The sequence below is a fragment of the Mobula birostris genome, chromosome 16 (genome assembly GCF_030028105.1).
Source record: "Mobula birostris isolate sMobBir1 chromosome 16, sMobBir1.hap1, whole genome shotgun sequence".
Lineage (NCBI taxonomy): Eukaryota > Metazoa > Chordata > Chondrichthyes > Myliobatiformes > Myliobatidae > Mobula > Mobula birostris.
This window is the reverse complement of record NC_092385.1, coordinates 48,023,771-48,039,633: the sequence shown is the minus strand read 5'-3', so window position 1 is coordinate 48,039,633 and position 15,863 is coordinate 48,023,771. Positions and strand designations below refer to the sequence as shown.

The 15,863-nt window shown below is 42.2% G+C and overlaps 1 protein-coding gene across 1 annotated transcript in view; it reads right to left on the bottom strand.

Annotated features, from left to right (window-relative positions):
- Positions 1 to 8,988, bottom strand: part of LOC140211126 (metabotropic glutamate receptor 7-like) — a 786,692-nt gene extending 777,704 nt beyond the window's left edge. The window contains exon 1 of the mRNA XM_072280621.1: positions 8,698 to 8,988. Coding sequence (XP_072136722.1) covers positions 8,698 to 8,973 — 276 coding nt within the window. The 5' untranslated portion in view covers positions 8,974 to 8,988. The remainder of the gene's footprint in view (positions 1 to 8,697) is intronic.
- Between the last annotated feature and the right edge of the window lie 6,875 nt (positions 8,989 to 15,863).

The following is a 15,863-nucleotide window of genomic DNA, read 5'->3' as shown; positions in this document are numbered from 1 at the left end:
TTCCCGAGACATAGTAATATTGTTTTCCGTATCTACATTCACACATAATTCCAATATCTAGGTTTAGCCTTATTTAGTTTCATGAATAAACCTAGATATTTGCTCATTAATCAGAGTCTCCAACAGGAATGCTGACCATAATCAATGATCACCAACAATAAATATCAGGTGACTGTAATGTATTTCATATGTAAGGAGAGTCTTTACTTGTGAAATGATTCAGACGTCCCTCGAGCAGCAATGACTCTGTACAATCAGATCTAAATCATCAGAACAGGTTTTGCAAAATTTATTCAGTCTTACTAGAATTAAACAACATCTTTATTATTTTCACCATGGTCTCCTTATGCATTATTCAAGTACTAATGACGCTGGAGACACTCAATAAATAGCAGTGAACTATGCTTACACTTGATGTAAGAGGAGGAATAATACAATATCTTGCTTTGTATTTTTGGAGGAAGGAGATAATAGTCTATATTTTCCACAATATCATTTCATTCAAATAAACTGTAGAAACAGAAAATTGCAGGAAACATTTAAAAGTTTAGGCAGCTTCTGTGAAAATAAAAACAGAGTTAATGTTTCAGGGACGAAAGGAATCTAACTTAAAGTTTTAGAGAATGCTGGGTGAGACGAATAGGTGAAACCGAGATTGCCTTGGGTTTAAGTTGTTGGTGAAGTTATTGGTTTGACAGGTTAATGGAGTCAATTAGAAATACAATGGAGCATAAAAACTGTGAAATACAGGTTGTAGTGGTCGTCCAGCAGGTTACAACATCTAAGTGGAGAGACAAAAAAGAACAGAGCCAAAATTATAGATGGATGATCAGCCATGATCATGGCTATTGTCTATATCTACTCTTAGCATTCATTGCTGCAGCCACTATGATTTCAACTCCAAGCACAGTTTAACAGCAGCTGGGAGATGAAAGTTCCAGGTTCTCTACTAACTCACACTGTTTGATCAGTAGTAAATACACTTTGTTTGTAGGGATGTTAGCGTTTCTGCCAGAGTACGAATCACTTTCATCTGGAGCACCTATGGGACACCATGGATGTGGCCCACAGCCACACGAGTTCTGGCCCTGCTAAGGATCTGCTGATGGTCGGTCTCCATGCTATTATCCCACAGTAGAACAGACCCAAGTTGAGCCAATTGACAGGGAAACTCAGAAAAGAGAAAGACACTTGATGAGGAGATGCATGGTCAGATGAGTGTTTCTGGTGGGATGGAGTGTGCTGGGAGTTGGGGTGGTGGAACCAGTGGAAAGTTCAAGGTGGATACAGACTATATTAGGCTCTGTGTTGCTGACCTCTCAGGCAACATTGGTGGCGCAATGGCATCAGCATCAAACTCCAGAGCAAAGGCTCCTAAGTTCAAATCCAAGTCAGGCCACCCCCGAGCACGCTTTCCATCCGTGCTGGGTTGAGCGTCGAGCTAGCCATTCGGCCTCGTAAAAAAAAAGGGTAGAGTCAGGAACGTTCATATTGTGACGCAATTAATCCGAAAGGAGACCAATCCTGACACCACGCGCCAGACAAAAATGGCTGACTGTCTGGTGCGACACGCTAAAATAAAAGGGAACCATTTGTACATACCTCTGTAAATTGATATTCAAACTGGGATGAGGAAATTTATATACATCAGCTCATCTTTAGAGAATATTTGGCTGGGACCACAGGCTAGTAGCTTATTGTAGCAGCTGCTTAACTAAAAAATTTGACAAGTCATCTTTTGCCAGTCTCCTTTGACCCCACACTTTCCCCTACTTCTGACAGACTGGATACAAACAATCTTTTGAATATCACCAGAAAAATCTGCAGTCAACTCTGAGAGGTCAGATTTGACAGAATGTTTGATGACTTAGATGCACAGACACCCGTTTTAATCTTACACATACTTGGTAGCAGCTGACATCATTCACCCCCAGCTACCTAAACCTCAAGTATAGTTTCCTCAATTGCTGCCCTGAGGATAAGTGATTCAACCCATTCAGGAACAGAAGTCATCCTATCTTCTGTGCATCTTGATACATTAGATAATATTTCAATTTTTAAAAATCCAACAGATATAGCTTTAAGAGCATTAGAACTTATTTTCAAAGTCACTACTGCAAAGATTCTTTTTTTTAAATATATATTTCAAAGTTGTAAGGTATTAAAATGTCTACTGTTCAAATCACTACAAAGCTCACACATTATGGGAGGCTAATCCCATCTACCATGATAGAGATCAGGATGTCTGATGAGCTAAATTTGCTGCTTGTAATTCTGTGCACAGAAGTGTAAGCACATGGAGGCACAGGACTTACACTATACAGCAAACATCATATGACATCTGTTTTCCCTGCAGATGTACTGTCGAAATTATCCTAACTAGTTGCATCATAGCCCGGTATGAAAATTGAAATGTGTAGAGAATTGCAGGCTCTGTCCAGTACTTCATGAGCACATCCCGCCCCCCCCCACCCCCACCTTTGGTAGTATCTGCAGGAGGCACAGCCTCAAAAAGGCAATAACCATCTTCATTTCCCCTTCCAGGTCATGCCATCTTTTTGCACCTACCACCAGGCAGGGAGTACAGAAGCCTAAAGTCCCATAACATCAGATTCAAGAACAGCTACTTCCTTTCAGCCATGAGCTACCTAGCAAGTCCTTAATCATCACTACAGTTCAACAATGCCATGACCATTTTGATCACTGTGCACTAAAATGAACTTTAATTTGTTCCAATTGCTTCTTTCTTGTAAAAAGTGTGCTTATTTTGTGAATGCTACTTGTATGAAGCTGTGCGCCTGTGATGTTGCTGCAAGGTTTTTCATTGCCCCTATTCATACTTGTAATAATACAATAAAATTGTTATTATTTTAGTATCACTTCCTCAAAACTCTGCTGCAGCATAGCTTGATGCAAGACTTAGTTGGAGGTCCAACACTTGCTGCTTCCATTGATGCTCAAGGGCTTTACTCCACCTTGTGCTTCCATCTTCTGACAGGCAGGAACATAAAGGCTCATCCGCAATCTCGTCCCACTAGCCCCCACACCCACTCCGATTCCAAACTGTCGCCTGGCCAAGTATTCTTCCAGCTTCACCTTGCATCACCTAGTTTTGCTACTTCCTCTCCTCACCCATCCCCCTCACGTTATTTGACTAGGTTGGTGCATCCAATGGGCAAGGGTAGGGGCTTGGAGGCTGGCGGTAGACGAATACTGGCAGTCCCTCAACAGGGCAGGTACACCAACCCTGTTCAGACACAAGTGATTAATACTCAGACAGTACCAAGAAGGGCTTTCACAACCAAGGGTAACTTCTGAATAAAACACATGTTGGATGCTTGTCAGGCAACCTTGTGTAAGAGGATGCACCAATGTGTACTCTCAGACTAGCATGATTACACTGTGTATGGGTAAGGTTTCATAAGTAGTATGAAGCATGGATATCTGTTTGTTCATGTACTCTCAGCTTGTCCACTGAGGAACCCATTAGGCATTCAGAAGGGAGTAGAGACAAAGAATTTGGACATGATGTGACTTCTCGAAATTTGTGGAGCTTGCCCAAGTTTCACATTGCAGGCACAAGTTTGATGAAAATGTGGTATTCGTTTTGGGGCAGCCCAGGCGAGCAGTTGGAAGAGCTGTTGGTTCACAGCTCTCGTGAGCCAAGTTCAGTCCTAACCCCCAGTGCTCTCTGTGTTGTTCACCTTTCTGCATGGCTTTCTTCTGGGTGCTGCTGCTACTTCCCACATCCCAAACAACTGTAAGTTGGTAAGTTTTTCAACCACTAAATGACCCCAAGTACATAGTTGAGTGGTGGAATCTGAGGAAAAGCTGACAAGAATGTAAGGAGAATAGAATGGAATTAGTGTAAGTGTGTGTTTGATGGGCAGCATGGGATTACTGGAGTGTAAGGTTTGTTTCTGGACTCTGGCTCCATTCACAAACCCATTTTTTGTTCCACAAATTTACTGTATTTTGACAGTGGGTGAACTAAACCAAACTATCATACTTACCCTGAAGTTAACTCTTCTGTACATATACGTGTATCTAAGAGTATAAAAGATAGTCTTATAAAAATACACTATATATACACTGTATATATCTTCTGCTTTATACCTTTGGATGGCTCATTAATGGGTAGAGTATGGCCCAGTAACATTCTCCTACAGGCTCTCAGAAGCTTGCATTTCACTATTGACATCCCTGAAGCACAAATTCACGTGCATTGCCAGATACTGCTTAACATTCATCAGTCATGGATAGATTCTCCTTCTAAAAAAAGCAGTTCAAATGGACCACAGGATGTCCAGGAGTAACTGATACCCTGCTGAGAACAGTAGTGCTCTGTGTTATGGAGTTGAATAAGAACAGCAGTCTCTCTCCACACCACTGTACAGACAGACAGGAAAACTTTCTCACTCCCAAGACAGCCTCGGGAGAAACTTGCAGTGGTGTTGAGGGTGGCTTTTACATCAAGTAACAGGAACGCTACTGTAGGCCTTTGTTCTCAGATGACCTGCACAGACAGGCAATGTGGAAGTTGCATTTTAGTCAGGACAAGTGCTCATATTTTTGATTCTACAATCAACTTGTGAAAACATTTGATCTGACAAAGCTAACAGCTGGTTACTGGTTCTACCAGTTACTTCTATCTTAGAGATTCTAATGCATCTAGAACAGCAATGCTGTTTGAACTACATGTCCATTCCACAGCCTCGGGAACCGGTTACCATCCCAGGGCAAAATGCAGGGTGATTTGACAATGTCAGAGGTGTCCTCTTGCAGTTCTACTTTTGAATCTGACCAACATTTATTGCTTAAAGCGCAGAATGGCTGCAGAGCCTGTGATGTTTCAACAGTGAATGTCCGTAGACAAGAAGGCACATTCACAGTAATTTGGGACAACCTGAAAGGGATATATGATGCACATGCTATGCCCTTCCTACAACCTAGTTACAATGTACAACTCTATATCCAGAAGTGGAGGAGGAGGAGAGGTGACTTGATAGGGGTATACAAGTTGATAAGAGGCATAGATTGAGTGAACAGCCAGGGACTTTTTCCCAGTTTGGAAATGACTAATACAAGGGCCTTTTTTAAGATGATAGGAGGAAAAAATAGGCAGGGCTGTCAGAGGCAAGGTCTTTACACAGAGAGTTGAGAGTCTGTGGAACATGCCGTCAATGGGTGGTGTTAGAAGCAGGCACATTAAGGTCATTTAAGAAACTCTTAGGCACATTGACGATAAGGGTTATGTAAGTAGGAAGGGTTAGATTGATCTTAGAGGAGGTTAAAATGTCAGCACAACATCGTGGGCCAAAGGGCTGTGGTGTTCTATTCTCTGTGTTCAATGATGCAAACATACATAGGAAGTAATGGTGGACATTCAGCTGCCCAAAACTGTTCCAACAATCAATCCACATGTTAATTCCATTATTTAATAGCCTGTCTAAAAAGAAAATAATGGATATAACAAAACATATTTTCATCCAGGGGCTGCGGTTTTATCTTCAATCATATCCACAAACATGTTGCATCCAAGATAACTCTGACACTCTTGTCAAAGTGCAGTTAGACCTTAGGAAAAGTGAATCTGTTCACCCTTAGGCTGGGAAAGTTAGTGAGCAGAAAATCAACAGAGCAATAAATTCAATTGCATCTTCTTGGAACTGCAGACTGCAATGGCAGACAGGGTCACCCAGCTTCCAAATTTCACACATTTTGCTTTACAATTTGTGTATTTTATTTCACAAGGATGTCCTAAACTGATCGCCACATCTCTATGTTCATTAGTATGCACCTCAAAGTCAACCAATCCTTTCCTCGGTAGGTAGGAGTTGCTAGTTAAATATTCTTTCACAATTTGGGGCGGCGGAAATCTCAAAGCTGCAAAACTAAATGAAGCATTCGTCCGATGTCCTATTATTGAATGTAAAAAAATACTTAAAATACGATCTCCGTCGAAATGTAATCGGACTGCTAAAAATATCTATCTCCATCCTACTCCATTACCGCGATTGGAAGTGAACTGTTCAACTTAATTAGTGCTATGTTGATGCTGCTCACTTAACCCACAAGCTACCAGTAGAGGCGAAACACTTGTAGCTATCGCGTTAGATTCAGAAAAAGGCCCCTGGCAAAAAGTGCAAGAGACCGATTAACGTCAAATTGCCACATTCAAATATAAAATAGGAAGGGATGGAATCACATAAACTAAACATATATGTACCTATCAGACCCTTTACAACACATGAAATTCTGAACTGAAGAAGGTTCAACTTCAAAAAAAATGAATGGGATTGAATTATTGTAAAGCTTTCGGTCATAAACCAATCAGAAAGAACAGGCGGTTACATTGAGAGAAAGCTCCGGTTACAGTATACACCGTAACCACTTGTGACAGGCTAGAAAGATACACAAGATTGCCTTCTCTCCCAGATACCATATTTTACTTCCTTCGCATGTTAAATAAAACCGTATCAAAACCAATTTGGATCCTAGCAACATACAATGACAAAAGAAAACAATATGCCAATTAAGAAAGCATTTTTGTTAATTCCAAAAGATTGCATCTCCCGTGGGAGGGCTGGGTGACAGATGGTTTGTAGGGTATGTAGAAGAGATGGCGAAACGGTTTGCTTAAAGCATATGAAATACAAATATATACTGTTTAAATAAAATCGTTCATGGCCACTCATTAATACTCTTTTCACTGAGAAGTTTCACGGCGAATTAAATTAGAATACTTTGTTTAGACAGATTGAAAGTTAATGCAAATCACACCATCGGCGTCATTACGCCAATTCAATCGGCAGCATGAGTGCTACCGTTAGAGCAAGCGTTTAATTCCGATCCAGCTAAAGGTTAACCCCTTGGATGTCGATATCCTTGCCACCAAGTGCAACGTCGCAATATTGAATATGCATTGGCTTTAGAGCAATGCATATCCGGATGCACAGATGATCGAGATTCTTGCAAATCACTATATTAACCGGGCAAACCACGATGTAATATGCATGCACTAAACCCGGGGGGGGGGGGATGTCGTGATTAGGTCATCTGTATGGAAATTGATTGGATTTGACGCAAACTGATTTGAAGGCAAGGACGAAGACTTGACCCACTGCCCACTGGTGCTCTCGGCATTAGAATGTAGCAAATCGGGAAAAAAAACATTAATGAAAACTCTCCGCCACAACTCGGAGCAAAAATGACTCACTGGATTCCAAATTGTCATTTATTTTGATGCAGGCGGTCTTAAAATCCCGCCCCCGTATGTTTAATCGGGGTTGCGATATCAGTTATGCCTCTGTTATTCCCGGCCACACATCTTCCCAGAGAGCCCCGTGCTGAAATGTACCTCAAACCCGACTCCCGTTGTGGCGATAAAGCTTAGTCACAACTAACGTGAGAAAGGGATAAGGGGTTCCGGGTGGGTTCAGAATTTACCCTCGCGATTGTCAAAGGATCCCCTCCGTTCACAGTATCCTGGCTTGGTGGTCATGGGCTGAACAGGTGTTCCCCTCTCGACTCCACCCCGCCCCCCCCCGCCCCGTAACTCAGCGGATTTGAGTTTGTGATGTTCCTCGGAGCAGTAATACATTAATAAAAAGATAATCATCTACTACACGTTGCCAGCATAACGTAACGTACACTTCTTCCATTTCTTAAAGACATTGCTTATAACAATTTGCAAAAAAAACAGAAAATCGCCAAACAAGGATGTTGTGGGGGAAGATGGTGCTCAGTTTCGGTAGAAATTGCTTTAGCGAGCTGATGTTGACTCAGAGCGCCACTAATCCTCTCCCTGTGGTACAGCCACACCAGCAGCCAGGTGTACCGTTACTAGATTGAACACATCTCATACCACTGGGCTGCGATAAATGAGGCGATGTTTAACGTTTTGCGGATCCACATCTGACAGAATGTACCTTTTATTACTTTCATCTCCATCAACTCCTGGCCATCGTCGCCCCTCCCCTTTCTACACACCGATGGTTCACAAGTCTCACTTGATAATTATTCCACTCAAAGTTAGCTGAAGCTCGGTCCTGCCTGAGTTAGCTGCCACGAGCGCGCGATCGGTCTGTCTCTCTCTCTCCCCGACCATTTAATCGCTAGCCTATTATAGCTGAACCGCCACGAATACCCAGCCTTCTGTAAGTGTGGCGGGAGAGGTGAAACACTTCGGCGCGACCTGCAACAAATTAGAAATCTACTTCTGTTGCTCCCCCGAGGGGATTTGACAAGCAGGAAGTGCTGCCGCGGATTAGAACAAGTGGAGGGCCATATTTTTCAAAATATATGGTAAAATACATCCTGGGTTCAAAATTAAGTATACGTAACCGCACTGCTCAGTAACATGTTCTACAATGGCAATCATGTGAACTGTACGCAGGAATCGCTAACACACGCACACACATATACCGCTTGCGGAAACCACAAATCCGCTCAGAGTATCAACAACAGTGGGAGCGTGCAGAGAGAGAGAAAAAATATTATAAACAAATCGTGGGACTAATGTCCACTCCCGCAAAAAGGGACAGTATTACCCTTGGTTACTTTTGTTCCATGATGCTGGCCTGTTCTGGAGCACGGAGTGTCCGCAGCCCAGATGCAGGGTCGCGCGGTGAGACAGGGCGATCAGTGATACATTCAAAACATTGTGAGGGGAAAAAAAAAGCAGTTTCTCCCTACCTTGAAGAGTCTCAATATTTTGGCCACCATGATGGACACAGAGCTGGACGATGCCCCAATCACTCCAACTATTCTCTCGGGTTTGACAAAGATCGGGGGCTCCCCGTTCGTGCATCTCACATCTGAAGAGTCCTTCTGAATGTGAGTCTGAACGAAAGTAAGAGATTGCTCCAACGCGTAGATGTCCTTGGAACAGGTGTCCAGGATGCGAGCTCCCAGAGTGATATTGGTCAAAAGATCGGGGTCGCTGTTAATCTGGTCCAAGGCGTAAAGCATCGCTTCCAAACGATGGATCCCCTTTTCCTTCTTGAGGTCCCCACAGGGTGTCCCTTTCGGTCCTCTGGCGTGCACTGGGAAAAGGCCACCCAAGGTGAGATCTCCGTCTGTCCTAATAGAATGAATCGCGAACGGTTCCTGGGCTAAACTCACTCCGCACACCACTGCTGCCCACCAAAGCAATCTCCACAAGGTGTGCAGCGCTCTCCTTGTACAGAACATCGTTAAACCTCCCAGCTGTTCTCGAGTTGCAATCAAACTAAGTTAAAAGGCACCTCTATTGGAGTCTGGTGGCAGTCATACTACACAAGGCAACATCTTGGTGAACAGCTTATCCCGCCTTCGCTTCAATGTTTAAATATGTACACGGAAATTTTCAATAATCTCGCGATCTCCGTTATTGTCTCCAATAAAAATAAAGCTAAGGGAAGTTGGACTAGTTGAATGAAGCGGAATCCATGCGTAGATTGGGAAGTGAGGAAATAATTATTTTTTTAAAAACGCCTTCAATGAAGGCACCCGGCGCCCAGCGGGACCATAGGAAATCTCCCTCCCGCTTAAGGAGCGTGTGGTGTCGACATGATTCTGAGCATGAGCCGTTCTCTGCAGCAGACCTTCATCCAGTCCCCGATCGCTTCGATTCGACCAGTGAAAAGGCACTCGCACAGCAGAGGAAGGAGTTGTTGGGGGGGGGGGGGTGTATAGATGGAAGAGATGGGGAAGGAAAAGATTTAGTGGCTTCAGCTGAGAGCAATGACGCTATGTCCCAACTCCACCCTGGATCACTGCAGTTAGCAAACCAGCGATTCGGTGCCGAGGGTTAGGAATCCGGTTCCTGGGGAAAACAGACACGGTAAACTAATATCCATGCACATATTGAGCTAAAAATAATACTCAAGTAAACTCTCAAGACATCAAAACATAGCCCGACCCGCGCCGAATTGTTGAACGCGCATCGTTAAGTTTAATTTAAAATACTGCATGATTATAAAATGCATTAGTTGCTCGCGCTCCTACCTTGTGGCTGTGCATTACGTTGCATTCTGTGGTGGGGTAAGTGAGAGACTCTCCAACATGTAGCAACTGATGGTGATCGCTTGGATTCGAGTCCCTCGGGTTAATGTCGGAGATGGGGTGGGCGGTAGAGGAGGGCTTTATTGCAATACTGCTGAATTCTTTAACAGCTTCTTACAGCTGAGGGGAGTATGTCATGCGGAATGCCTGCGAACTCCCAGTTCATTTGTTTTAGGAAATCTGATGCGGTGAATTGGATTTTATATATCAGAACAAATTTGGTCCTGTAAGAAAATCCCATCAAAATACCGGAGTGACACCCGATTGTTCATCGCAAGCCTGAATTTCGTTTAGGTTCTGTGGCAATATTGTATTGCTTTCAATTGATTCATTTCCATTATACACACTGTGTCTATTACTAAAAGTCATTTTCTGTTTCTGCCGCTTGCTTTTGCGTGAACAGTAATGGCTTTAAAAAAACGCTAACTTTCTCTTCCCAAACTTGCGGCATGTCTCCTCTATCCATCCAGCTATCGTTTTTCTAATCATTTTGGAAGTAGGAAGCGGTTGTCTTCAGCTGGCACCATCTGCCTTCACTGTAAAAACACTTTATTAAAAAGGAATCGGTAAACAAGAAGCAACAGGTGCCATTCTAAGCGTGCGGCCGAGCCAATTCAAAAAAAAATGGAACCCGTTTAAACCGACTGTCACCACTAATTTGAGCCGCTGGATATTGGTAATCCTCACAGCTGTGCAACGTGATTGGATAACGTCCCCCCTCAAAAAAAAACTGTTCAGCACCTGTCTTACGAGTCTTCTCAATTCATCGCCACTGTCCGATCTCACCCCCATACAAATATCGATTCAGATGATTAATTCATCGATGAGGAACAGTTGAACTATGTGGCTCCTTTTCAAAAAGGGGGACCTCGCAATAAATCCCAAACTGCAAAAACAATGAGACGCTTTACAAACTGCATTTTCCTCTCTGACTTCTCTGTAGCTCCGCTCTTCTGGCGTTATTTTTCTCTACCAGTGTCCAAATCTAACGAGAGTCATTAGCCTTTCCCAATCACCAGCAGCCACCCTACCCTTAGTGCACTCGCATTTCCCGCCTTTAGGTTACAGTATACCTGGTAGGTATCCCCTTGCTTTGAAGTGTTGGGGAGAATTTGAAATGCGGGATTTTATGTAATAATTCGCAAGGGCTGATATTGCTCTCGACTGTATCGGAAGAGTTGAAGCAGGGAATCCAGATTTATATACAGGTGGGACTGTGCAAGGAGCCCTATATTCTCGGGCTCACCAACGACACCTAGGACGTGGCAGAGTCAACCCTACCAGTGGACGGTTTGTTCATCGGGTAATTAATGGCTACATTGCATTGTTGCTGTTAAAGAGGTTAATTAAACTCTGAAACTGGGAATAAAATACCACCGGTTTAAAACGAGCGGTGACGTGGAATAAAGCCTTATTTTAATTCCCTTTATACATTGCCCAGTGAGCGAGCCTAAATGTAGTGAAGCAATTTTCATGACTGTAATTAAGATAATAACCTTTCAACCCCGCCGTTACTTACCGCGATTATGAAAGGGGAGCTGCTTAGATTTGCATTTACCGCTCTCTTCCACTGGTATAACCTGACCCCGACACGTGGCTAAAGACGGCAAATGTAATCAGAGCTGCGTCCGTTAGCTAAGCGATGGTAGCAGACAGATCCAATGGTGTTAATGCATCATATCTGAGCAGAGCGAGCTGGTTTGGAAACGCTGCGACTATCAAGACAATTTAAAACCTTATTCTAATCCTATTGGTGCTTGGATTGTAAGATTGAGGTGGGGAGTAACTAAAATTAAAATTAAGGCTGTCCCCTGAACTGTAGGAAGGTACACGCCACCTGCAAATATAAATTTGCGCAAAATGGCATTTCACAGTAGAAGGTATTGAATAATACCATGATTTCTGTCGCATCAACAACCCGACTCCCACAAAACTGTCTACTGGCTATTTAACAGATTGCATTGATCATAATATTTAATATGCTGCCAGTGGAAATGAATTCCAGATTGGAGTCTGCTGGTTTTACTTATTTTATCTTTCCAGAAGAGATTTGAAATGCCCTAATTTACCACCAACAAGGAGCTGGAATCGTGTGAGATGGAAGGGTTTCAGATTTTGCGCAGCATCTGAAGATTCCCGGGTCTAATCTGGAATGCAGCTCACAGCTGAACTGATTTGTTCTGAATTGAAAATAAAATCAGGAATCAAATTTCCAAGTGTTCAGACGCTGAACTGCTGTCTCGTCCGATCAAAGAATAATTAAACAGAAACAAGCCATGCCTTCTTAGAGGCATCGCCAACCCGGGAGGCGGTTTTAATTACCCATCAGAGCAGGTCGTTTTATCAATTTATCTAAGGGCCACTTAACATCGATTTTCAATGGATCTGATTTCATTTTTCTCTCCTGACTCTTCTTAATGTTCAATCATCAGGATTTGAAAGCACTTTACTTCGGTAACCATAAACAACGTTGTGCTATCTGATGAGGCAAGACTGCTTTCCGCCCGCCAACTGAAGGAGCGAACTTCCTATAGCGTTTTCACTGTAAACACCACATAAACTTAATATGTAACATATTTTCATTAGTTTCAGAGAAAGAGTGTGACGACTACTCCTAAGCGGACAAAAGTTAGTGTAAGTCAAATCATTTATAACTCATCTTAAATTATCAACTGCTATCTCTTCGGTAGAAATCATATTTTTTTTTGTCTATGATGCAAAATGTGACTTTAAAACAATACTCCGTAGTTTCTTAATAAACTAAGGAAGTAATACTGTTCTTTCTTTTTGGCCAGCCTTTTTGATGTCTTTTTATACTTACCTGACCGGAGAAAACGACACAAAAGCCACCTATTGGACAGCGATTTCGTGAAGTAAAAGCGGGCATATTTTATTCAGCAGCTCAATAATGATACCAGGATGCCCTCATGTGGCACAAAACAACCAGCTCAACTCAACCACACCGACAGAGTGAAACTCTGATTTTGGCTCAGTACAAGATAGATCAGCTTTGTCTGTCATGTGTACATCGAAACACAGTGAAATGTGTCATTTGCGTTGAAACCAATACTGTCCAGGGATGTGCTGGGCGCTGCCCGCGAGTGTCGCCGTCATTTGCTAAGGCGTCTTTTGAATGTGGGAGGAAATGTGGAGCACCTGGAGGAAACTCCTCATAGACAAGGGCGGGATTTCACCTTATTTTTACAGCGAGCACTGTAAAGCGTTAACCACTACGCTACTGTGCCGCCCTAATTTTTTTGCATTGAAACCTAAGTGTAAATTTCGAGATAACAGATGTCATGAAGTTGCTCTCCAAGTGCCGCCAATGGCCATGGATTCCAAAAACGGAATAGGAACTTGCTTTTATTCTCCTGCGTTTAGGAGTTCTATTGTCTTGTTAATTCTGGTGCAGAATCCGGGAGCCCATTTATTTGAGTCTGGATTGTCAGGCTGTGGAGCAGAAAGGGAAGAATTGAATAAATTGTATGTTAATTGTGTTTCCTTGATTTTTGTTTTAAGTTTGTGGTTTAGTTTATTTTTGTAAACAATACTTTTTGTTAAATTAGCATTTCACTTCATTTGAATAGGTTTAATTGTAAAACTTTGTCAGGGTGCAAAGTTTCCTTAGAGAGAAAAGTATCTGAAGAAAGCACACTTGTGAGAGTATGGAGGAAACTAAGGTGGTGAATATTGGCAATGGATCCCATAAGTGCAGATCTATCTATATTGTATGTTCTCAGCTATTTACGTTTTTGTGTCTTTAGATTGTACATAGATTGTTCTGTTGCTCAACAAAGGAATAGCTGTGAAAACTGGGCTGTAATTTTGCAAAAATAACAGATGATTTACCAAAAGCCTTCATCTCTGATATCGTAGAAAGTTTTGGGCAGACCCCAGAAAGCATTCCGAAAGTTATATTTGTGTTGGGATGTATTGATCTCGAAGCAAGTACATTACACTTTGCCAGATTAAATGGGGGCTAAAAGGGTTAAAAAGATCTTTGGTGAATGATCAAACAGAAGTGTTATAAGATTTCATTGTTTTTTTTTCTAATGGGTCTATTTGAGAACAGTTGACTTACTCAGGAATTTTTACTAAAAATATATTTTAAATCTGGAATTCTGTTACTAAAAAGTCTTTGCTGCAAGTTTTTGAGCTGCTTATGTTGGCCTTGTTAGTTTTTATTAGAAATGACTTGAAACGACTTTCAAGGGAGTTGCAAATTGGCCATTTTGTAATTGTGTGTTTGAACAGGTCAGATGAACTGAATGGCCTTCCTTTGTATTGGAATTCTTACTGTAGGTGTGTATTGTAAGTGTTCTAAATATGGGGACGTGAGTACAAGGCTCTGATCTAATTGGGGGTTTAGATCATGCTCTGAAACTGCGGTGGTTTCAAACCGACAATATAAATCACAAAATGAGATTATAGTTTTGCACAGTGGCAATGATTATCTTGTATTCCACAGATGTGAGACTGCTTATCTCTGTCATCTATTAAAATAAGTTGTGGCATCACATGATAATTTTTGTTGAATTACATCATTGCTAACAAGCCCTAAAAGTCAGTATCTTAGTAAAAATCATCCCCTCAGTATTGCTACCCAGATACAAGCTAGAAGTGAGTTGATTTTTATAAGGTATTGAGCTTTAATTATATATTTAGTCATCATGAAGATTTAGGTCTAACTTCTGTACAGCGTAAGTCATTGTTGACAAAAATGTACAACGATTACCAACAAACCAAAAGTAGCTTTTGCTAATATTACCTTTAACATCATAAATATGGGTATTGTCAATAGATAGTTGACATTTATATCAGTGCCTAAGAAGAATAATGTGAGCTGACTTAATGATTATCGCCCAGTAGCACTTATCTACAATGATGAACTGCTTTGAGAGGTTGGTCATGACTAGACTGAATTCCTGCCTCAGCAAGGACCTGGACCCACTGCAGTTTGCCTATCGCCACAATAGGTCAATGGTAGATGCAATCTCAATGGCTCTTCACACAGCCTTAGACCACCCAGACAACACAAACACCTATGTCAGTATGCTGTTCATCGACTATAGCTCAGCACTTAATACCATCATTCCCACAATCCTGATTGAGAAGTTGCAGAACCTGAGCCTCTGTACCTCCTTCTGCAATTGGATCCTCAACTTCCCAACAGGAAGACCACAATCTGTGCAGATTAGTGACAGTATATCCTCCTCGCTGATGATCAACACTGTTTCACCTCAGGGGTGTGTGCTTAGCCCATTGCTCTACTCTCTATAAGCATGACTGTGTGGCTAGGCACAGCTCAAATTCCATCTATAAATTTGCTGATGATACAACCATTGTTGGTAGAATCTTCGATGGAGACAAGAGGGCGTAGAGGAGTAAGATATACCAACTAGTGGAGTGGTGTCGCAGCAACAACCTTGCATTCAGTGTCAGTAAGACAAAAGAGCTGATTGTGGACTTCAGGAAGGGTAAGATGAAGGAACACATACCAATCCTCATAGAGGGATCAGAAGTGGAGAGAATGAGCAGTTTCAGGTTCCTGAGTGTCAAAATCTGAGGACCTAACCTGGTCCCAACATAGATGATACAGCTATAAAGAAGTCAAGAGAGCGACTATACTTCATTAGGGTTTGAAGAGATTTGGTATGTCAACAAAAACACTCAAGCTTCTATAGATATACCGTGGAGAGCATTCTGACAGGCTACATCACTATCTGATGTGGGGGGTGGGGGGTGGCTACTGCACAGGACCAAAAGAAGCTGCAAATCTAGTCGGCTCCATCTTGGGTACTAGCCTACAAAGTACC